The 24237-nt window shown below is 41.9% G+C and overlaps 1 protein-coding gene across 1 annotated transcript in view; it reads right to left on the bottom strand.

The window, feature by feature from the left end:
• The window catches only part of TSG101 (tumor susceptibility 101), a 282391-nt gene extending 258501 nt beyond the window's left edge, over window positions 1-23890 (bottom strand). The window contains exons 1-2 of the mRNA XM_086956058.1: window positions 23735-23890; window positions 3940-4024 (exon numbers count right to left, since the gene is read on the bottom strand). Coding sequence (XP_086812184.1) covers window positions 3940-4024; window positions 23735-23776 — 127 coding nt within the window. The 5' untranslated portion in view covers window positions 23777-23890. The remainder of the gene's footprint in view (window positions 1-3939; window positions 4025-23734) is intronic.
• Between the last annotated feature and the right edge of the window lie 347 nt (window positions 23891-24237).

The following is a 24237-nucleotide window of genomic DNA, read 5'->3' as shown; positions in this document are numbered from 1 at the left end:
CTTTTTGTGACATATTGAGTACATGTATACACACCGGCATGAGATCCATAAGTTCTAATACCCTCAAACTGTAAGGGAGGAAAGTTCAGCAGACTCCTTGCCAGCATCATACACTTCACTACACTACCCCTCTAACATAGTCCACCAGCGCCACATTACTACATTTTCAGGAACTTGCCACTTCGAAGTTCCATTACCTCCAAATGTGGCTCTCCAGTGGAAAGCCTTTTATGCCTGAAATCCAGCTTTAGTCTACCAGGACACACAAATGTCTGGTTTACTCTGCAGCCCTGCTTCTCCATAAAGTTTCACCAACGTTGAGCCAGCCCATTTCACTGTTATTACCACAAACACCACCAAAATGTGACAACCCACAACTCACACAAGACACATACCGCACCTGAACCATAGCGTGAATGATCACTGGGACTGGTGCCCTCACCCTCCAACACCTGGAGGTGGGGCAATGCAGGCCCAAACGTGTATTGGTAGGCAAAGCAAAGGACTGACATGTCTGTGGTCGATGCATAGAAAGGGCTGTTGAATATCAAAATGCTGGGCGTCAACTAAAGATCTTGAGCATATGAGAATCCATCTTAGTTTCCCAATCGTTTTCCCTATCTATGGCCAGTAGATGCAGAGATAATGACTAATGCCTCCTAATATATAGCATGTGTCCCTCAATCTGTGGTATACTACAGACATTCACAACTGAATCAGGCTGGGACAGGATATTAAATGCAGGGTCCCGATTGCAATCTGAGAAGTAATCCTGTTTCAGGTGAAAGCTCCCACTTGCTTTCGAAACAGGATTACAGATTGCGTGTAAATTGTGCCTAACATGAGTGCTGGCCTCTCTAATTATCACCAGCTAAACACACACTGTACCAGGTAAAATCATGCTATTTGCTAACAGATTTCCCATCCAAGCGTGTGTACCCCTGAACGGAGGTGAAATTTCACACTGGCGCTAATCAATTAATAGGTGTGCCATATTGACACACTTAGTATCTCCCTGGTAATCAATCCCATTATGTTTTCTGTTACTGATAATCAATGTCACTGGTGCACAGGTTTAAGTACAGTCATCGACGATTTTGGATGGGTTTTCATTGTTCTATGAACTATCATACATCACTCGGTCCAGGTGGTAGTACTGGGAGATTGCCAACTTTCAGAACAGGAGAAGGGAGGAGACTCTAGAGAATTCCATAAGCGACTGTTGTCTGCCATACAGAATGACATTAACCATTACAGCAATGAGTAGTAGATACCAATCTAAGCAGCGAGTGAGGAAATGTGGTGTGGTAATCGATACTGCTGAAGACAAATCAAAGAGGACGAGAATACAGAGGTTTCCGCTTTTACAAATCTGAAGGACATCATCAATAACATAGAATGGTCCAGTCTCATTTATGCATCTGTGAGTAAATGGCAATTAGCAGAGTTGTAGAAGACGGTGGTTGCTGTGCAAGCTTAGAGTTATAAAGATGGTCTCCTTACAAGAATGTAACTAGGAAGATGATGAAATGAATTGGCAAACAGCATTTCAGGTAGGGGATTCTTAAGGCAAGGAGCATAAAGTATGTAAGCGAAAAATGAAAAATATCTAGGGCTAGAGTGGAATTGACAATATTTACCACTGGAGGAAGCAAGTATCTAAAGAGGGGAAATTACATTGCCGGAAGAAGTTTTGTACATGGCAAAGGATAAGTATTTAAGTGATTCTGATAATGCTATCTAGACATTTAATGACCAGAGAATGAAACAATGGCAATTTGCGAAGGACACAGAAAGGTATGCTGGTCTTGTTGGCACGTCAGCTAGTGCATGTGAATGTGGTGGATTTTTCGCTGAGGAGAGGGAAGGGGCCTTGTATAATAAAGCATCACTTTTATACGTGTTTAACCCTTTCGATGCTCATGACGAGCTCAGCTCGTCATGATGCACGGGTGAGCTGTGCTGATGACGAGCTGAGCTCGTCATGAAACAATGGGTGCCACAAAATCACAGCACAGGACGGGAAAACGCCTAGCAGCCAAGGTGTTAACTCTTCCCTTAAACTTGGTTTGCTGTGTCTTAACACTTGAGTGTTCCAGGATGCAAAGTGCATTGGAATGAAAGTAATTACAGTGATAAAAGCATGTGTGGCACCACATTCAAGTGGTTGCCCTGATGAAGGCGCAATGCCTTGCCTTATAAGATTTTGGGTAGCCATTTGGACAGCCTATTTGGGGAAATACATGAATGTTTCTTGTAAACAGGTTGGCTCCTTAGGTTGTCCAATAAGTGATGGTTTCTAGAAAGGTAGTTGCGCTTTGAACAGAACAGAGGTACACCCAATCCAGTGGATGGGAGTAGTGGCAAGAAAGGAAAAAACAGGGACATTATCATGACATCAGAACTGTTATCTTTTAAAGTGTGGGTTCTGTGATGTTGAATAATATCTAGGAATGTTTCATCCATATATAGAAGGTTCCAAATGGAAAATAAAGTTTCCACCAAGGAAGTTTTGGGCAGGTAAGACCAAGTATATAAATAAAGACATACATATAATCAGTGATGTTGTTGCTGTAGCTAGCATGTGGCCCAAGAGAGGAGGTTGAAGGTCAGGGTGTGAGAGAGAGACAGATTTCATTGAGCAGGACTGTACCTGTAAGAGGTTTGTGTATACATTAATTTTTGGTATACAATTGTAAAAACACTACTTGTTTGGTGGTTGTGATACCTTTCACAATAAGGCAGAACACAGGCAGTGGCAGCTCCTCCGCTAAGGCGGAGGAGCGTCGCCCCAGTGCTCAAAAGGAAAAATAAAATGATAATAACAACAGTTATTATCATTTTATTTTTCCTGTTGAAGTCAGTCGCTCTCAGGCAGGGCTGGCCAGAGCAGGGAGAGGAGTGGTTTGCACTCCTGAAGTGCGTATTACTGCTTAGTCGGCTCTCTTGGGCCGGCCAAACAGCCCTGCACAATTTGCATATTCCCCACCAGCCTGCATTACACAGCCTGGTAAGGAAAATGCAAAGCATCCCAGTCCCTGTCTGAGCGCCGATCCACGCCCATCCATAGCCAATCCACTGACATCCTTTAAGCGTTATAATAAGAAGTGCTGATACCCTTACGAAACCAATGTTTTGCATGAGAGTTGATTCGGTTAACTTTTCTTCTACTTTCTAAATCTAAAACCACAATATTATTCTCATTCCATAGGGACTGGTGAGGTAATGTAGTATGGTTTCTACTCTTCCCTGACTAAATAAATACATCACTCGAAGCCAACACCCCCACGAGTTCACTACAAATGCCTGTGTTAGGTCAGAAGAATGTATCTGACCTCTGAACACCTACAATGAGGGCTATAAGGAGTTTACGGGCTTGAAGACAAAGCAGGCCAGTTACTTTACATAGGAGGAAGAAGCATGAAACTCAACCGAGTGCTTGGAAGGTGGCAGTGCAGTTTAAAGTCCTTGTGGAGAGAGATCAAAGGGAGGAACTCCCATTCGTTGCCTCTATGAAGGGAAAGTTACTTCAATGAAAGAAAAAATCCTCGATTTTCCTTATAATTTCAAGTCATGTTTAAGAAAGAGGGTATTCTGCAAAATATAGCAGTACTGTAGTTCTACCTTGTTAAGCATACCATGCTGTTAGTTCCAGTACTAACAGCATTGTATGCTTAACAAGGTAGAACTACAGTACTGCTATATTTTGCAGAATACCTTGAATTCACTTCCACTAGGAAACTGGAAGTACAAGGGAAGGAGTGCTGAAAAGCAGAAAGGATCAGAGCCCATGATCAAAATACAAACATTATTCTGACTACTTTTCAAAAAAATAACCAGTAACATACGTGTCCCCATTATCAGAGCACAAAGATGCTTTTACACACAGGACCAGTAAAACAGCTTAGCCATATAAACACACTACAATGATGCACTCACCATATCCGTCCATGACAGGTTTGAGGTCCTTGTATAAAGCAGTAACACTTGTGATTTCACGTACAGTTAGGTCCCTGTACTTGTACTGGAAAAGAAACCCAACGATAATAATGATTAGAGGTCTCTTCAAGTAGGTGCAGAGTGCATTAAGTTGCAAAATCGGAAAAGACAGCAGAGTTTATATATATACGAAGCATGACATTGCAAAATGGTATTGCTTCTGCATGGTAAATAAATCGAGCTGGCAAAATAAGATTGGCGTGAACTGTGTCAGCATCTGCATCTTCAAAGTTTCACCGATGGAGAAGTAGGCATTTTGTGAATGAGGGAACTGCAGATTAAGCTGCAAAAGGCTAGTACCAACATCCAAATCCAAACACCGCCTAAGGTGGAGGGCAGAAATGTCCTCAATACAAGTACGTTTAAGCATTCAGATAAAAAGGAGTAAGCGCAATACTGTAGACAGAAGTATCCACCCAGTACAATAGAGAGTAAAAAGAGGTACCACTGTGACCTTGCCTGCTAGGTGCCAATACTTTAATAGTATTATATTAGAAAACAATGGTTCGCTAGGATATTAATCTCTGTAATAAAAAATAAAAAAGGAGGTGCTCACTTCTCGTAGTAGAAGAATGAGAATATATCTCCTTCTCAGTGTAAGAATTGGCTTGGTAGTTTGGTTTGCCCTGTTCCCATCATGCACTGGGACAGGAACAGACTAATTTGCATATAGCCAGGTTCTGAGCTGGGATGGTGCAGTGAGCTAAAAAACGGTGTTGGATCTAGCCCTGATCTCTTGACTGGGTGAGAGTATTCTGCTTAATTCAGAGACTCTGTCCATCACCACCCCTTGTTGTTAAATATTTTGTCCACCCTAAGCGTGGAAGGGTATACTCAGATTTGAGTCCCTTGCTCATTGCACCATCAGGATTCAAGCAAGCCGGGCCGACGACGGCTGAAATGCCAGAAACCTGTCCCCGGAAGCTTGTTTCCTTCCCAGTGTAAGAATTGGCTTGGTAGTTTGGTTTGCCCTGCTCCCATCATGCACTGGGACAGGAACAGACTAATTTGCATATAGCCAGGTTCTGAGCTGGGATGGTGCAGTGAGCTAAAAAATGGTGTAGGATCTAGCCCTGATCTCTTGACTGGGTGAGAGTATTCTGCTTAATTCAGAGACTCTGTCCATCACCACCCCTTGTTGTTAAATATTTTGTCCACCCTAAGCGTGGAAGGGTATACTCAGATGTGAGTCCCTTGCTCATTGCACCATCAGGATTCAAGCAAGCCGGGACGACGACGGCTGAAATGCTAGAAACCGGTCCCCGGAAGCTTGTTTCCTCCCCAGTGTAAGAATTGGCTTGGTAGTTTGGTTTGCCCTGTTCCCATCATGCACTAGGACAGGAACAGACTCATTTGCATATAGCCAGGTTCTGAGCTGGGATGGTGCAGTGAGCTAAAAAACGGTGTTGGATCTAGCCCTGATCTCTTGACTGGGTGAGAGTATTCTGTGTAATTCAGAGACTCTGTCCATCACCACCCCTTGTTGTTAAATGCACGGTACCAAGGCATACAATGGAGGCAAGTTTTTTTGTAATTAATTTATTCATTGAATATTTTAGTATCAATTTACTTTTATTCTTGTAAAAATATCTAGTGTTCATGCTTGTGGTGAAGAAATGTGCAATGAGGAGTGCAGATGTAAAAGCAAAGTACATCACAGTTAAAAAGACATATGACTCCTTTTTAATTATTTTAAAAGCCCCTGCAACTAACTTGAGCTACACTGGGCAAACCACCTAGAAAGGTTAAAAACAGGATTTTCCGGCAGTAGAGTAGGATCCTCTGTAAAATAACAACAGCACTCTGAGTGGAACATTTCATTGAACAGTATCATGTAAATTCAATTTCCATCATGAATTTCAGAGGGGTTACTAATCCGATATGGTCCCAATGTCCCGTCATTGTTGCAATATGCCATCTAATTATGAAACTTTCATTTGAATGATTGAGCTTTGTTAGCAGTGGTGAATGGTATGTAAAAGTCTTTTACCGCTTCTCTCCCCCCTCACTAATTATTTATTATCATTTTTTGTTTGATGGATTTATATAGTATTGTGAAGTCACCATTAATATTGTTGAGCTACTGACTATGCTTTTTATTGTTAGCTAGTGCTCTTTACTTATTCTTTTTTTTTTACTTCTTGAGGCATACCTCGTGCAGGCCCCACTTCTGACGTGGCCTGCTTTCTATTTCCTGGTTGTATGCAGAACCACATGCTTGCGTAAACCTCCAACTTACCGTGGTCAGCGGCCAAGCTTCCCTTCAGCATGTAGTCTCAGCAACACATTCTTGCGCATACAATTACTTAGCTTGAAAGCCGGCGCATTCTAAAACGCCAGACCTTCGTCAGCGCATGAACAGGGCAGCTCTCATGCCTGCCAATGCTCTGTCTGATACCAGTAACCGCTGTCGGATAACAACTCCTTTTTAGACTATTCAGCACTCCCACCAGTAAACCAGTACTTCCTTGATTTGTATTTAGAGCACACGCCCCAGAGAAGGTAGACTCGGACTTCCAGTGGCACTGCGCATACTAAAACCACTGATTATTCTGTAAACCAAGCTTCTATATGGTTTCTGGTACGCATGAAAGCCGCTGACTACGGGCTTTCATTATACTTAATTTTTTTTCGTCCCTCAGTCACTGAGTTTCCGTAAATACTGGAGCACCAGATCTATGTGAATTACAATATTAGGATGGTTGTATGCCTTTCAATTCATTCTGCAGACGGCAATGTTGCTTACTTTGGCATGGCTACCTGAAATTTCTCACTTGCCTAATGCACAGTGACAGTCCCACTTCTTGGGTCTTAAATATAAAACAAATTACAGCTTCCCTAAACCGCGTAGACCACTCACACAGCTACACTCCTTATACAATGTTTTTTAAAACAAATTAACTTGCCTCCTAGGATTCAGATTCTGGAACCAGGCTCTTTAGGACCTGATAGCTGGTGCTCACTATCAGACCATTGGGCACTGAGGATCAATAACCCATCTCAATTCCTGCTCTTCCCTTGTGGAGCAGTGGACATTTTTTCTTGTAGCCCATAAGGAGATTACTCACACTCACAGAGGTCCAAATGCAAAGCCCTTGAGGGGGGATGGCGAAAATCTTATTCGCCAACCTGTAAATCTGCCTACAAGAAAGCCCTCAATAACTATCATGCTCTATGCAAGACTACAAGAGCCATCTATGTTACGAATACTATTGCGCATTTCCAAAACTGTCCTCGCACTTTATTTTCTGTAGTTAAGAAATGGGCAGGCTCTGACACTGTTCCCTGTCCCTCCTATACTTGATGTTACTCAATGTAACAGCATTGCAGCCTTTTTTATTGAGAAAGTTGAACTTATCTACAGTGCATTAGGAACTACTCCCTTCGCTGGTCGACTCAATCTAAGTTCTGACTCCACTTGTAGAGGAGAGACCAATTCTTCGGCAAAGCTTTGTCTCTGGCTTCCTTTTGACGTGGACTCCTTTTTGAAATTTGTAGCCAGTATCAAGTCCGGCTCTCTGCGTGATCCTCTACCCACAAATATTTTACGCCAACTTCTCCCTAAATCATTAGACATCATCAGGGAACTTCTTAATTTATCATTAAGAGAGACTTAGGTCCCTCCAGAGTGGAAACGTGCCATGATTATTCCCCTATTGAAGAAGGCCGGAGCTGATCCTTCTAATTTGTCAAATTTCAGGCCTATTTCTCTGCTCCCAGTCTTTTCAAAGATCCTGGAGAAACATGTAAACAACCAACTGACACACTTTGTGGAATGTTCTGGTATCTTGCACCCCTCTCAGCCAGGGTTCAGGGCCAACTTCTCCACTGAGACCACTCTCCTTGGAGTTACGGAAAGACTGCGTCACGGTCTGGACCGGGGAAGACAACGGCACTCATTTTTTTCTTGATCTGTGTGCCGCTTTTGACACGGTCTCTCATTCCATCTTGCTTGCCTCCCTCCGGTCCCTAGGTATTGAATGCCTTGCTCTATCTTGGCTTACATCCTTCCTTAGTGATTGCACCTTCCAGGTTTTTTCCTCCAAGGCTGTTTCTAAAATCTGTTTATCTGCATATGGAGTTCCTCAAGGGTCTATATTGAGTCCTCTACTCTTTAACATCTACATTAGACCCTTAGCCACCATCGTGGGAGACGCTGGTCTTTCACTGTTCTCATATGCAGATGACACTCAAATCATCTTTTCTCTTTCTTCCACCAAAGATTGAAAAATGTCAGCTCTTCAGCATGGAATTAGTAAGGGCTCACAATGGATGCAGGCTAACTTCCTGAAGGTAAACGGGGACAAGACAGAGATTTTGATGTTAGGAAAACATAGGGACCTATGGGGCCCCAAACACTGGCCTCAGGAAATGGGCCCTTTTCCTGTCACGCAGGTTCGCAACCTGGGCTTTATAATTGATGAAAACCTCTCTATGCGGCCGCAGGTGGTGAGAGTGGCCACGACATGCTTTGCCATCTTGAAATGGCTTCGTAAGATCATATGGATGCTCCCCGACACCTCCCAAAGAACTGTGGTCCAAGCTTTGATCACCTCTCGCCTAGACTTTGGCAATGTTCTTCATCTGGGTGCATGCCAAGAGGTTTTAAGAAAGCTACAGGTTGTACAAAATTCTGCAGCCCGCATCCTTTGCCATGTATCGAGAAGTGTTTCCATTTCTCAATCTCTCCTCGACCTTCACTGGCTCAGGATCATCAGCAGAATTAAGTTCAAAGCTCTTTGCTATATTTTCAAAATAAAACAAGGTACTGCACCATTATATCTCCAAGAACTTGTTCATCCTTACGCGCCAGTTCGTACTCTTCGTTCTTCCACTCACGGTGACTTTGTGATCCCACGTTTCAAACTAGTGAGAAAGGGTGGTCGTTCCTTTTCCCATCTAGGTCCTAAGATGTGGAATTCACTACCTTTTACCTTGAAAAACGCTTCTACATACACCAGCTTCCGGAAGAACCTTAAGACATGGCTTTTCACTCAGTAAACTAAGTTTGCCTCTCTGCTCCCTCTTTTAGGCTGTTCCTTGGCGCCGGGAAACACTGTTTGGGTAGCTGCGCACAAAATTAAATTAAATAAAAATAAATAAATAAATAAATAAAATAAGCAGTTATTCTTTTGCCTGAACTTACCTTTTGTGCAGCCCAACTGCACGTTCCTGCTTATCTCTATAGGATCGTCTACCCCGATACCAGGCAAGTGATGCAATCATACAAAATCATAACCTATAGGCAGGCTGTTTTTATAAATTCTTACTCTTGCTTCTCTTTAATCTTCATGTAGCGGGTACTCTTCTCTCTGCCTATTGATGACCTTACATTAAATAAGGTTGAAATGCCATAGACAACAGACCTATATAGACTCCTAGCATACTATTAAAATAACCAAAAAGGAGTCATATGTCTTTTTAATTGTGAAGCACTTTGGTTTTAGATCTTCACTCTTCACTGCACCTTTCTCCGCCACAAGCATGAACACTGGATCTCTTTTTACAAGAATAAACGTAAATTGATACTACTCTATGCAGTCAATAAATTAATTGCAAAAACATGCCTTCATTGTATGCCTTGGTATTGTATAAGTAGATATATTCACAGTCTACTACTACGAGAAGCAAGTTTCTCTTTTGTTTTTTACAGAGATTCATAGCCTAGTGAACCATTGTTTTCTCTAATAGCATACTACCCCAGCTTCTCTAAAAGTAAGGGCTCCCCCTTGATAAACCATATAAATGCTTTAATAGTGAGCATAGGTGTGTGGGAGCCGTATGTGGTGCATCAACAAAGACATGTAATGAAGCATAGTCACAGTGAGCCTAGTCAAATTGTCTGTGTTGGTATTAGGAGCAAAACACAGGGCAGAGCGATCAAAATAGTCATGTGATTGCTGAAACATAATATTGTGTAAATCACAAAAATTATAAGTTGTGATACATTTATGGCAAGTAAACATACAAGAATCTTTAAAAGGGAAAATACTTTATATATCAGTGTATTTTATTTACAATGCAATAAGAAAAAGATTTTTTTTGTGTAGTTAGCAGTTCTTTGCATGCTGTAATTTTCAATCTTGTAGATACAATGCTAAAATCATAACTACAAATCCCATAATGTTATGTGTTATTAGTTACAGGCGGGATTAGTTAAGGCTTCATGCTGTGGTACCAACTGGCAGATATATTGGCTTTTAGAACTAGCAATGACTGATGGAATTGTGAATACATATCAATGAACATCATTATTGCACAGATATTTGAGACACAGCTAAGTCAGTGCAATCTAGTCAGTTAGTTACTCAAGCAGACAAATTGAGAAATTAATAGTTTTTAAACGATTGATGGGAATTCCTCTTCTGCTTTAACTTCGGGGCATACATTTAGAAACACCAGCGTCTTTGAAAATTGCTGGCAACAACCTTTTTTTCCCCAGTGTTAATTCTCATAGTCTTCTGCTAACTGAAAGCTAATAGATTTATCTTAGTCATTAAGGCTTGATTGAATAACTAATGCCCCATAAATGTTGCTTTATCACTAGCATGTTACATAACAGCCTGGCAAGTTATATTAAAAATACTGTGTTTAATGGCAGCCGTTTTGAAAGGCCGAGGAGCAGGAAACAAATGCAGCTGCTATCAGAGACCTCTACTCCTTTCATCAAAAAACACAACTTCCTGTGTTCAAAGGTTCATGAGTAAAGATGTGCCCATCTCTACTCATGTGCTGGACTATCTGAACCGATCCACCCTTTACCTTTCCTCACACCCCTGCCCCACATAATCAAACCCCACTGTCAACAGATAAATATGGGGAAATAAAATCAAGGCCTAACTAAGGTTTACGGAGTCCTCCTCTGCTACCCTGAAGGAGGCTATGAGAAAGATGGTAGAGAAATCTTGGTCACAGGACACATGCAGAAAGTCAGCCTACTCCCTTACACCCCCAAGCCCATCCAGCTGATCTGAGGAGTCCCTCAGGGATCATCAGTCAGCCCCACGCTCTTCAATATCTACATGGTCCCACTCACAAACATCAGACGAACTTTGGGAATCATCATCTTATATGTCAAAACACACAACTAATCCTCTTCAAGGACAGCACCGACACCCAAGCAAAGTACAGAGAGTGTATGACAGAATTCGCCCTCTGGATGAAATCCAACTGTCTTAAAGTTAACACAGACAAGACAGAGGTAGGCCTGTTAGGTAAAGAGTCTACTCTATGGTCCTCTGTCTGGTAGCCATCTGAACTTGGTTCCACTTCAACCCCTACCAGCCAAGCCAGGGAACTCAACTTCACTCCACGCATCTACATCTCCTCCCACATCAGAGTTTTCCACTGCCCCCCTCATACTCCCCACACACAAAAATGCACTCTTCAACTGACTACACAATTTAAGCCCCACCTGCCTGAAAAAAAGCATCTGCATCCACAACCCCACTAGACACCTCCCCTCTGCTAACCTCCTGGTTGCCACTGTCTCCTGCGTCCAAAGAGCCTGTGCTAGCAGCTGTGCCTTCTCATAACTGGAATCTAAAGCCTGGATCGTACTCCTCCTTCATACTAGGCCCACCAGTTAAGTCCTAGAGTTCAGGAAGAAACTTAAAACAAGACTCTTTACCTTAGACCCAAGGAGGGCAGCAAACCCCCTCTTATCAGCACCAGGATACCCTCTCGGGTCAGATTCACGATTAGTACACTAACATAACAGAAGTCGTTTAAGTACATGAATTTCTTTGGTCTCTTTGCATCCATTCAAGCTATGGGATTTTTCCAGTGCATTCAGGCTATGTATAGGTGCAAACTCTATATCAATCTCTCATTACAGTCTAAAAATCATCAAAATGTGGCGATATTTTCATAAATGTGCTCAATATTTTGCTATATTTCTCAAATGAATAACTATAAATCTCAGGACACAAAACAAGGAAATATTGCCATGAAGGACTGAAGTCCGGAAACACCAAACGTCTGGGTTTTCCAAGGGAATGTAAGTTTGCACAATCAATTACAAAATTAAGGTATAATCACTGTTTATGATACATTTTTCGGTGATGACAGATAAACTGGGAACTATACGGAAAATATAAAAATGTATATATTTTCAAATGCTGTATGACCTAAGGAATCTATTGGTGCAAGTACCACAGGCCCTTCCACTGAACGGTTGGCCAGTTAGAGTCTGAAACGTGGGTCAGCTTAATTTTCAATTTGTATTTTTTCTTTTTTTATAATATTTTTTATTTTCTTTCAATTATTCTGTAAGTTACATTGCAATGAATACAGTACATGATTTTCTCATAATTATACATTCATGTATATTATCATACAACTAGAATCGATCAGATATAAAACAAATCAAAATAAATCATAGCCTAAAATAATCCTAGAGGAAGAAGAGTTTTTTTATGCCTTACTATTCTTCCACTCTTCTATAGGGCGCCATATCTTCCCCCCCAGTATTCTTGCCCTTCTGCCTTTCCTATCATAGATGGCTTTCTCCATGTTATATATATGTAGCATCCTTGCCATCCATATTTGAAATGTCGGTGCAGATTTATCTTTCCAGGCTTTCGCAATAATTAATCTGAAAACTGCTGTGGCCACAAATAAAAATTCAGGGTAGTTATTCTTATCGCCTATACTGATGCCTAATATTAACAGTTCATCTGTTAATTTCACTTTTAATCCTAAAGCTTTCTCAAGAAATCCCTCTATTGCCACTTTTAAGGTGTATAGCTGTGGGCACTGCGAAAACATATGCGTGAGATTAGCATTTGATGAGTCGCAGCGTGGACAAGTGATACCAGTGCTGCCCCCCCCATTGTGCAATTCTAGCTGGTGTGTGATATAGTGAGAAGATGGTCTTATAATGTTGTGTTTGTAGGGTAGCAGAACAAAATGTAGTTCTTCCTAAATCCAATGAGGCTTGCAGAGATTCCGGGTGGGCCCCTACTTGCTCTACCCATTTATGACTAAATTTCTCCCTATCATCAATTTTATACTCCTGTAATTCTATATACAATTGTCTAATTGATCCCCTTAAACCACTCCCTAGATAATCCATAATCCTACAACTTGTCATGCCTACTGGCCCCCCCTGTTTTAAATGAAAGTAACTTCTTATTTGCAGGTATTTGAAGAAGTTGGTTACAGGTATTTTAAATCTATTTTGGATTACTTGAAATAATAGAAACTCCCCTTCCCCATCCAGCAAGTCTCCTAATTTCTTAACCCCTTTATCATTCCAAACTCTCAATGTATTATCCCAAAAAAATTCTGTTGGCAAATCGACATTTAAATATAGCCTAAGATATCTATTATATCTTCCTAACCCTACTTTCTTCCTGATAACCCTCCAGATTTTATATACTGCCTCCAAGGTCTTGAATCTAGTATGTTTGAAGTATGTAAAATCTACTGTATTAACCAGGGCATTCTCTGCCCCTTCCCCCATCAATGCTTTATACACATTCTCTATACCTGTCCCTTCCTCTTGATGAGAACTGCCACCTAATAGCGCTTTGGAGTATTGCAGTACTGCTGCCCAATAATAAAATCTGAAATCTGGTGCCCCCCAACCTCCTTTTTCCCTTGGTAGTGTCAGGAATCTATAAGCTCTGCGTGTCTTCCCTTGTGCCCAAATTAATCCATTCAGTGTTGCTTCTATTTTGTTAAACCATGTCACATCAAACAGTAGAGGGATTGCCCTAAAAAAGTATAGAAATTTGGGGAAGGTAACCATTTTAATGAAATTAATACGCCCCATTAGAGTCAAATGTAGATTATTAACCCTCTCCAGATTCCTCTTAACCTTCCCTAATAATGGTCCCATGTTTATCTCTACCAGTTTACCTAGGTCAGCCGTCACCTTAACTCCCAAATATGTTGCTTCCTGAACTACTCTTGTATCTCTAAAGGAGGAGTGATTATTCTGCACTATCTGTGTTTTCCCTCTATTTATTAAATATCCTGAAAACACACCAAATTTCCTTGCCTCGTATTCTATTTCAGTCAGTGCTTGCGCTGGTTCTGGAGTTATAATCGCCACATCATCTGCATAGGCAAATAATTTATAGTCTTTCTCGTGCAATGTAACAGGCATGATCTTACAGTTAGCTGTTAACCTTCTCAGGTAAGGGTCTAGATAGATGGCAAACAGCAACGGGGAGGCTGGGCATCCCTGTCTCGTCCCCCTCCCGATCTGTACCATTTTTGAGTAGGATTTGTTGATTCTTATCCTAGCCGTAGGTTGTCTGTATAGTGCCTGAATTGCTACCATAAATCCTTTACCTATTCCTGCCCATTCCATCGCTTTCCATAAGTAAGCCCAGGAGACCCTGTCGAAAGCCTTCTCGGCGTCTAAAAAGATTGCTGCGACAGGGTCTCCAAAGGCCTCTGCTGCATCTAGGACAGTGATCATTTGCCTAGTGTGTTGGGTAGTCCCTTTACCAGGTATAAACCCATGTTGTTCCGGGGACACCATTTTCTCAATGACCTTACTCAGCCTATTAGCAAGGGCCTTGGCATAGATCTTCACATCAGCATTTAGTAGAGTAATTGGCCTATACGACCCCGGTTCTGTTGGTGGTTTATCCTTTTTTAAGATCACTATGATGTCCGCACCAGACCATGACTTTGGGACAATCCTACCTCCCTGTGCCAAACAACACATTGCCCACAAATCTTTTCCTATAACATCCCAGAAGGTTTTATAAAACTCTACAGGTATCTGATCCTGTCCTGTTGCTTTGCCCGATGGAAGATCAGTTACTGCATCCCCTATCTCCTGTAAAGTTATCACCTCATCTAATTTATCCCTCTCTTCTACACTAAATTCTGTCTGAGGCCTTGGTGATAAATAACCCATACTTTCTTCCTCAATCTCTCTCGTAGTTTCATCTTTCTCGTATAAAACCTCATAATATCTCCTGAATACCTCCTGTACATCCTCTACCTTGTTCACCATTGTCCCAGTGCTATCCCTAATCTCTTTTATCTCCCCTGCTGCCAATGTTTATCTTGTTCTAATTGCCAGGAGATGCCCAACCCTTTAATTAAATTTGTAGCACTTTTCTTTTTTTGCCAAGTAATTCCTAGCTAGCTTCTGTGCTAACGAGACACCTGTTTCTGCTTTTTGGGTTTCCATATCGAGTAAGATTGGTTCAAGTGGTTCCTGCTTACTTATTGCCTCCACTAAAGCCTCTTCCAGTGCCCATAGGGTTCTTATCTCTTCTTCCGTTTTCTCCTTCTCACTTCTATTTCTTGCAATTGTATAACTTAGTGTCTCCCCCCTTATACCTGCCTTAAAACTATCCCATACCACATCTGCCGAAGTAGAGTATCTATTAATGTCCCAGAATTGTATTATCCATGCTTTCATTTTTATAATGTAATCCTCATCCTTTAGCAGCCCTCTTTCAAACGTCCAGGTAGATCTTGTTCCCTCTTAACTTGAGCTATTTGAATACTTAAAACCAGGGGGTTATGATCTGACGCTATCCTGGGTAATCGCTCTATTCTGGAGATACCTACAAGAGAACTAGAAATGAGAAAAAAGTCCAATCTTGCTAGTGACTTGTGTGGTGCAGAGTAAAAGGTGCTGCCTGAGCCCATTGGATTTTTTTCCGCCCATATATCGCTTAACGCATTATGATGAGCAAGGTTTTGTACTGATCTACATATCTTTTTCTTTCTCCCACTATATCTCCCCCCATTCTTCTCAAGCAGACCATTTAAACCATTAATGTTGAAATCCCCGCAGCATATCACAGGTTCTGGCCATAATGCTAATTCTCTATCCACAAATTCGAATACATCAGGTACATCATCGTTTGGGCCATACACTGAGACAATCGTATATCGACTTGCATTTGTTTCCAACTCCAGCATCACCCATCTCCCCTCACTATCCTCCTTTTTCTTTTTGACTTTTGTGCAACCTTTCCTTGCCAACACTGCCACACCCTTACATCTTTCTGCCTGACCTGTATAGGCGAGAACATCAAAACCCATTTGCTCCAGTAGGTACTTCTCATTAACGGCTACATGCGTTTCTTGTAAGCAGACTACATCAATTTTCCAGAATCGCAATAGTGCCCCCAGTTTCTGTCTTTTTTCCCTGTTATTTAGACCACATATATTCAACGTAATTATCCTAGTTTCCATCTATCATTTTTTCCCTTTTTCCGACTTTTCAAGTGCACGTACACATGCCCATTGCTTCCAACATTTCCACCCATCATAGTGAACAAGATGTCTTTTATCAATCTGTACTGTATTACTACGCCAACAAACTCCCATGCCCCCCCCAACTCCCTCCCCTTCTGGACCCCCCCTCCCCAACTGCTGCCCCCCCCTACGACAGGCAAATAGGTCAATCCTGACCTATGCGTGTCCACTGTGCATTGCAGCGTCGCCCCCCTCTCCTCCCCTACAAATACGAAAAAAAGAAAAAAACCTACTCCTGAGTTCCTTACTATTTTTTACAGTTTATCTTTTATGCTAGTACCTCTCTTTGATACTATCTTCTAGCTCCCCCTTTTTCCTTCAGCTCTTTTAACTCGTCTAAATATTCTCCAGCTTTAATCTCTGAGAAGATTCTAACTCTACCCTTAACGATAACTTTTAGTTTTGCCGGGAACATCAAGTAAGCCTCGGCGCCTTGGCTCTGAAATGCCGATATTAATTGCCCGAGCCTCCACCTCCTTTCCACTGTGACATGGCAAAAGTCAGGTCTTGCAAAGAATGTTGTTCCATCCACCGTTTTTTTAGAGTCAGGTCTGGCTTTATCCATCAGCTCTTGTCTCGCCAGGAAATTTCCAAAAAATACTAGCATCGCTCTTGGAAGTGTACCATCACCTCTTTTTTTCCCCCTTGTCGTGAGCGGAAATCTGTGTGCTCTCTGCACCTCTTGTTCCCATTGCCATGGTGACTCTGGAAAGGCACCCTTTAATAGCTTAATGACGAAGCCTCTGGGGTCTTGTCCCCCTTCCCTTCCTCTATTCCAAGGAGTCTGGCATTATTGCGCTGCTGGCGATTCTCCAAATCCTCAACCTTCCACTGTAGGTCCTCCATTATCTTCGACTGCTCTTCTCTGCTTGCCTGCCAGTCCGTCACTTCCTCCTCTATCTTGCCAGTCCTCTCTTCGATTTCGGTGACTCTTTCATCCACTTCCTCGCATTTTTTATTTATTTTCCTGATAGAGGCTTGAATTTTTTTGGTGTCATGCCTGGCTCTTCTACTCTCGGTTCTAGCTTCCATTTGGATTTGCTTTAAAGTTGCAAATATAATGTCCAATTTCCCGACCTCAGCTTGGGATTCTTGCCCGTCTTCTTTGTAAAGATTGGAGGTGGCGGAGTAATCCCAGATCAATTTTTTGTTAGTGTTCTTATGCAGGCTTAATGGAGAGCCTACTTTCCTGCCTGACAGCTTGCGTTTCTTTTGTGTTCCTCTCCCCTTGGAGCTCTCTGTGTCTCCAGAGCTAGTGCATAAGTCCTCTGATTCTCTCTCATCTTCACTGGTAGTTATCGTAGAGTCTGACTCTTCTGGCACTGAGAAAAATTCAACCCCCTCAGCTCCCTCCACACTCTCTGTACCCTCTGTGCAATCAGTGACAAACTGATCCTTTTGCCCTTGCCGTACTCTAGGGCTTATAGCGAGGTCTTTATGTGCATTATTCCCATCTTGAGCTTGGTTTTCTAAAATTTCAGCCTCCACCTCCCGTAGCGCTTCTAGCAAAGGGTCTATTCTCAGTGTCTCTGCAATTTCACCCCCCTCCGCCGCAGCTCTCACCTCGCTCTCCTCGTTGATGTGCTCTGTTTCCCCTCCAGCAAGGATTGACGCGTCCGCCGCTTGCTGCTCCGCGGGAAGCGTGGGCTCTGTGTGTAGAGTTTCTTCTGGTTGCCTAGCAACGTTTTTGCTTGCGTCCTCGAGGACGCCGTTTCCAGGCCCGGCTTTCGGAAAGTTTTCCAGGTCCGCCGCTGTGCCTTCCATAGAGATCGCCGAGGGTGCTTTGCTGTTGCTGCTGAAGATCTCACTCACGGAAGGCTGTCTAAAGGTGAGGTCGCCTTTCCTTTTCGCCGTAGCGGTTCTACCCGTTTGACTGGGTTGGCCGGTTGAAATGCTATTACCGCCGCCGCGGGTATCAGTGCTTGGTTTAGCCTCCTTGTCTTTATCTTTCCCGGTTTTCTCGGCGGCGGCGGCGGCTCTCTCGCTCTTCTCAATTTTTCGTTGCTGTGCCTTAGAAGCTGTTGACATCGAGGGTGTAGAGCGTTTGTTGGGGGAGGGGGGCATTTTAATTTTAGGAATTGTACCAGTCCTGCCCGGGTCATTTTGACAAGTCTCTCTGGCTGAGCCGAAGCTCGAAGCCTGTTTATCCTTTGTGCGGTTTGCCATTTGTATACCAGTAGCTTTTCGTAATGCCAAGATTAATGTTTTCAGTTGACGAAAAGCTTGTCTCAGACTATAAAATGTGCTACTTTGACCCTCGGGTTTAAACCAACAAATCCTTCGTAGCATACTGCCTTTCTAACACCGATCAGGAGCCTGGTCCATCCATAGGTCGGAGAGGGTCTAGATGCGACTTGCACCTACAATGCTACAGCGGCCATCTTGCCTCTCAATTTGTATTTTTTTAAACGTCAGGACACTCCAGTCTCCCTTGCATGGAAAAATATCCCGGCCAAGGTTTGAACCCAAATGTTGTTCCTCTAGATCCCTTGAGCATGGGGTACCAGAAATGTATGGGTTTTCTATTAGCTCATAGTGACTACAGCAGATAAACACAGGGCAGTGCATTTAAGAAATTTGGAAAGCAGCTTCAAGCGAAGCACCAATTTAGGGTCCCTGTCTTTTGGGCACAGGTATAATCTCTAACCGCATGGAAACATACTACAACCATATATATTTTTAATATGTACACATCCTAAGGTTTCTACTGCTGGAGCCAGAGCACTCACACCCTAATTGGAAGGCTGTTAAATGTTTTGAACAAGACATATGTCACATGTTTTACATTTTTTCTTCAAACATGGCAGTTGCCTTCAGTCTTCAGTCACAGGATCATATGTCTGCCAGGACTTGTCCCAAATCATTGTCCTCATGGGTCTGCTGAGTGTGGCATTATAAAGTATAGGTCAATTTCCATAGATCGAAGCTACGATCCACACTCTAGCACTAGGAAAAGTTTTTGTTGGGGATATACCTTTGGAGATGTCTTTAATATCTGGTCGCAGAGAAAGCAGCAGTCAGGGGGAACCTACTAACCGAATACATTTCTGAAAACTAGAGATACAGGGGAATCCAATATAATGTGACCTGCATGAATCCAACACATTTTATTGCCCATAATTTCCTTTGACAGCAAGCCCCAGAGGTTAAGGCAAGTCGCAAAATTCCACCCATCCAATGCTTCCACACCACTTTTCATAAAAACAGTACTGGAAATGTGTGGTTCGGCATATTGCTCAGGAGAGGAATAGGCCAAAATACTGAAGTCCACAATGACACAATATGGACTAAACACAGTCACATATTAGGCCTGCTCCTGTCGGTTATGATACACCCAACCACACTAGTTAGGTACTGTTTTTATTAGTAGACATGTGGGAACCATTGGTGGTGGGAGTTTAAAAACACGTTTGACTTGCATGGAATTCCAAGTCAGACAACCCAGGACTACTCCAGGTGCCTAGCGTTCAGCAATGTCAATCATTTGTTTTTTTTAAAGAAAAGAGGATCTATCATGTTTAATGAAACCACAAACCCATGTGGGCATCATCACTAAATTTCTCGTGTGCGCAGAACATACACAACAAAGAGTGCACATTCCTCTAACAAGAGCAGGTAAATCGTATGCAGTATCTGTGCAAATGTCCCTGACATACACAACACTGGAAGGTTAACTGCAAACTTCATAAACCCCAGCCCCACAGGAAATCCTTATGTGCCCCATCATCATGGGCATGTTAGTAAACAGAATCTTTACAGGCTTTGTTTAGGCTTCCAATTTTGCTTCACAATGTGCCCTTTAAAACCAAGGCTTGTTTTGTATTATCTCCGAGAAATCAGCAGAGGTGGTCATGCACCATTTAACTTTTATCTTCTGCTCAAAAGTAAAAGAGGTGCAAGTATATCTCCAACAGTACACTGTGACTGTTGAATCCAACTCTACCATGCTCAATAGGGGACGAAGGCTTTTGATGGGTGATTGGCATTAAGGTGAACACGCAAAAAACTGCATACACAGGTACACATTGATAATGTTACGCATTATTGGCTGTTCATCAACTTTCTGTCATCCTTTCCATACAACCCCAACTTTCAAAAATCATTCCTAGATAGTATCTAAATTAAGAAGAACATTATTAAAACACATTATATAGAGCGATCATAAAATATTTACCCATGCAATGAAATGCTCCAAATATTCAATCAACGCAACCATTCCCAAGCCCTGTAACGCAATAATTTATGAAATTAATGTAGTATGCTGTACATACTCTGCTTACTAAATGCATGCCTGGCCCAGTACATAACTGTTTCAGCATCAAAATCGTCACGTTATATTGACAGTAGTTGAGATCATGAAGGTCCATACTTAATCTCATTGCAGAGTCAGGGGAGAAGGTCAAGAAATTTACAAATTAATTCCAGGGTAGATGTCTTAACACTTGGGGTGGGCCTCCTGGGTTTAAGAGAAAGGGGTGTGGATTGATGTCAGAGATGGGGCACTGGGTCCTGGCCAAGAGCAGCTTTAGTATACCCTTGGTGAAGCACAGACAAAAACCTAGCTGAAAAGCGCCGTATGATTTTAGAAAAAGAAAAGATGAGAGGTGAGCCACTGTATAACTCATTTCTGGTAAAGAATTACACCATGGACTCTTTGAGAGTAACAGGTCAGCCGAAAGCATGTTGCAAGCATGTATTTGATTGCACTTTTAAAAGAGGTGACTGAACAGAACAGCAACATTCGAACTGTTAAATATATTCAAAGCTACCAAGCAGCCACATTGCTTGTGAAGCATCTTCACCTTCAGGGCTTGAAAAATACGAGCAAGATTTAATCAGGACAGGCTATTTTTAGGGACTGCACACCCGTTCTGGTGAGCTGACAACAGGTGTTCTTCTTACTCACAAAGTTAAAGAGCAATAAAGAGGCCTTAATATCTTGTTATCTTTCACATTTGCTGGCTTTAAGAGAAAGAGCTCAAAAGTCACTTTGTCTTAATACATTTATTTCTCTTTCTGTGAATGAAGTTAGAGAATTTTGTAAAGTGAACTGCGTGATTATAGAACTGTGCAAAACATGTCAAATGAAAGGATGTAAGAGGTCAGGCTTTTTTCTAATACAACACCGAAACAGCTAATAGGTGAACTGTTCAAATATTTCAAATATATTACACTAGTTATGAAGACAAATTTTTTGTAATTCTGTGGTGAAAAAAATATTTTTATAGTATCAAAACAAATAAGAACACTTTACTTGGTGATGTGCAAATGTTAAATATTTTTGCTGAAAAACAATTTTCAAACATTGTTTATGCGCTATTATCAGTAAAGCTAGATGTTAGTGGGAACGTTTTGTGGCTATTTCAATGTAAAATATGCTATCTGTAAATGACAGTGGACTAACACATCATTCTTTAGTAATATATTTAAGAAAAGTGAGTTTTTAAACATGACCTGGGAATTATTACTGCTCCTGCCCAGGTGACAATGCTATTAGTGAACTAAGAGGCAAGCCGGGGATCATTTGTACCGTATATGGGCTCGATTCTTGTTATACATGGAGCAAACATTTAGCATAGTAAATAAAAGGTTTTTTTGTACAGCAGAAATAGTGAACATGCTTATTTGTAGGTGCTCTCTTATGTGATAATAAAGAAAAAGGAGGCCCCATAAGACAAAATATTTGCCTAGGATCACACAATTTGAAACTAGTTCACCGGTCATGTACATTACCGTTAGGTCGAGTAACCTACATTGATGTGTTAGCCAACATTGTTTGTGGTTTTGCATTTAACATTGTAATAATAGACTAAAAAAAGCAAGATGGTCAGGAAGTGTCCAACATGACTTGAGGCTAATTGTGAGATTGGTATTACAATGTGACATAATAAAAGGTAAGAATGCCAATAATTTTACGTCAGCATATCTTTAACTACGTCTTGTATGTTTTGGCTCCTTGATTTGCAATATATTTTTTTTACTTCACCTGTGTGAAGTATTGTAAGAAAAAAAATAGAACATTGCTTCCAAGCAGTCCTTTTAAAATATAGTCCTGTACCGTGCAACCGCCCTTGAAACATTGCTCTTGCTTGCTACATTTTACCCTGGGTAGATCTAGTGTGAGAAACTGAAAAGGAATATTGCAACTTAGCTATGTCTAGATTTTTTGTGTGTGTGACCACAAGCCCCATAAAATGCTTGAATTTACTTGCAGTTTTTAACATTTTATAGAATATATCTGTAAATCAAATTATGCCTTTTTGTGGGGTGGGCCAGATTAAATTATTTTACACGAGGGCACATGGCATTAAAACGTTTGAAGACTATTGTTCAAAGAGATGGCATTTTAAAGTTGCAAATTCTAGAAACAAGTGTTTTCCTGCCAGTTGGGCGTGAAGCTCCTCATGCTATGCTTCTGGATCAGCCTCTACTTGAACAGGTGTCGGGGCTACTAAGGTCAAGTACTAGTAGCCATCTCTCTCCAGGAATATGTTATGATGACTTGGCTTCGCTTTTCGTTCATTTATTATTAGATGCTTTATCCAGTTGTTACGCACAGAAGTGGACATTTACATTATCATGCTGAAAAGAGGGGAAAAAAGTGAACATAACATAGAGACGCGGTTACACATATTCCTAGTTTTTTTTTACTACCTGTTAAAAACAGTGACAAAAATACTGGGACGTCCTAGTGCAATACAGCCACTGGATAAAATCTGTAGCTGAGGTAATAAAGCGTGAAAAATCTATTTCTGCGCAGTTTACATTTATCATTGTCCGCTAAAAGGGGGTGTTAAGATCCAAATGTAAACAGGATACTTTTATGTAGGTGACATAGGTATTGTGCAGTAATGTCCCCTGTGAAAGTCATGCTGCACTTTGGACTATGCAAGTGCTCCCTATGCAGGGGCCCTTGGTCCCTTATTGAGACTAAAAGGGCTCTCTAAGGAGGCATGTGGGAACGTACTCAAAAGGCATATATCTATTAGAGGAGTGCCCACTACTTTTAAAACGGTAATCAAGCGATCCCAAGACATCCTTAGCTGGTATTAGGCGATTCCCACTGGTCAGGCGCACTCCATCAGATGGCCAAGTGGCCAACCACAGGACAGGTATATACTTGATGGGGTGTCTGGTGCCCATCAATAAGCAGGTGTCAGCAGGAACATGTTTTCGTGCTGGGACTTTCCTTTTCACAAAGCAATGTCTTTAGATGTTAGCTCGCATTTAAAACGAAGGACCATGCCATGTCTTTACACCCCATATGTCTACCACTGGACAAGTGTCGCCCAAAGAGAAAGTACCAGGCTGTCAACAGACACGTGTCAAAGCCCCTCCCCTTCTTCTCCAGCCCACTTATCAACGATAACTCCCAGCTGTTCTTTGGCAAAACAGTAGACAGGTGCCAGAAGCCCATGTCCTATTAATATGGAAGATATTAGTAGTGCCCAGTAGGGTTTCTCTAAGAACCTATTCTCCGTTCGCTCCAGCTTACCTTAGCAAGCATCTTCTTAAGCTGACTATCCGAAACGGCCATGGTTTCAAGGCACAGTGCAGCCCCTTACACCTGTAGCGACTACTTCCGATAATAGGAAGGTACAGTCTGGCGGACACGTCAAACGTTGACGACAACCGGACTCGTGGCGCATGCGCAAAAGCCTCTGACGAACCTTCAAAAGCTCTGCCTAGCGACTAGGAAGCAGTCGCTCGGAAATGACGTAAATGCTTTACAACCCTTCATCCCGATTCCCGATCTGCCACAGCTAAAGCTGCGCGGTATGACGTTAGCAGTTGTGATCGGCTCTTTCTAGCATCAATCGCGGATCGACAGTTGTGTTGTTTAGAATTTTATGTTTGTGTTCGTGTGTCCAAGATGAACTCACTCAGGCGTTTGTTATTATTAATACTTCAAAAATAAAGCCGCAGTTTCATGACGCCCTATACGGGCTAGGTGCAGGTTAGTAAAATTGACTTTCAGTACCTTTTCGTGCGGGGTTT

The sequence above is a fragment of the Lissotriton vulgaris genome, chromosome 2_1, assembly GCF_964263255.1.
Source record: "Lissotriton vulgaris chromosome 2_1, aLisVul1.2, whole genome shotgun sequence".
NCBI classification, from domain to species: Eukaryota; Metazoa; Chordata; class Amphibia; order Caudata; family Salamandridae; genus Lissotriton; species Lissotriton vulgaris.
This window is presented reverse-complemented; position numbering and strand designations above follow the sequence as displayed.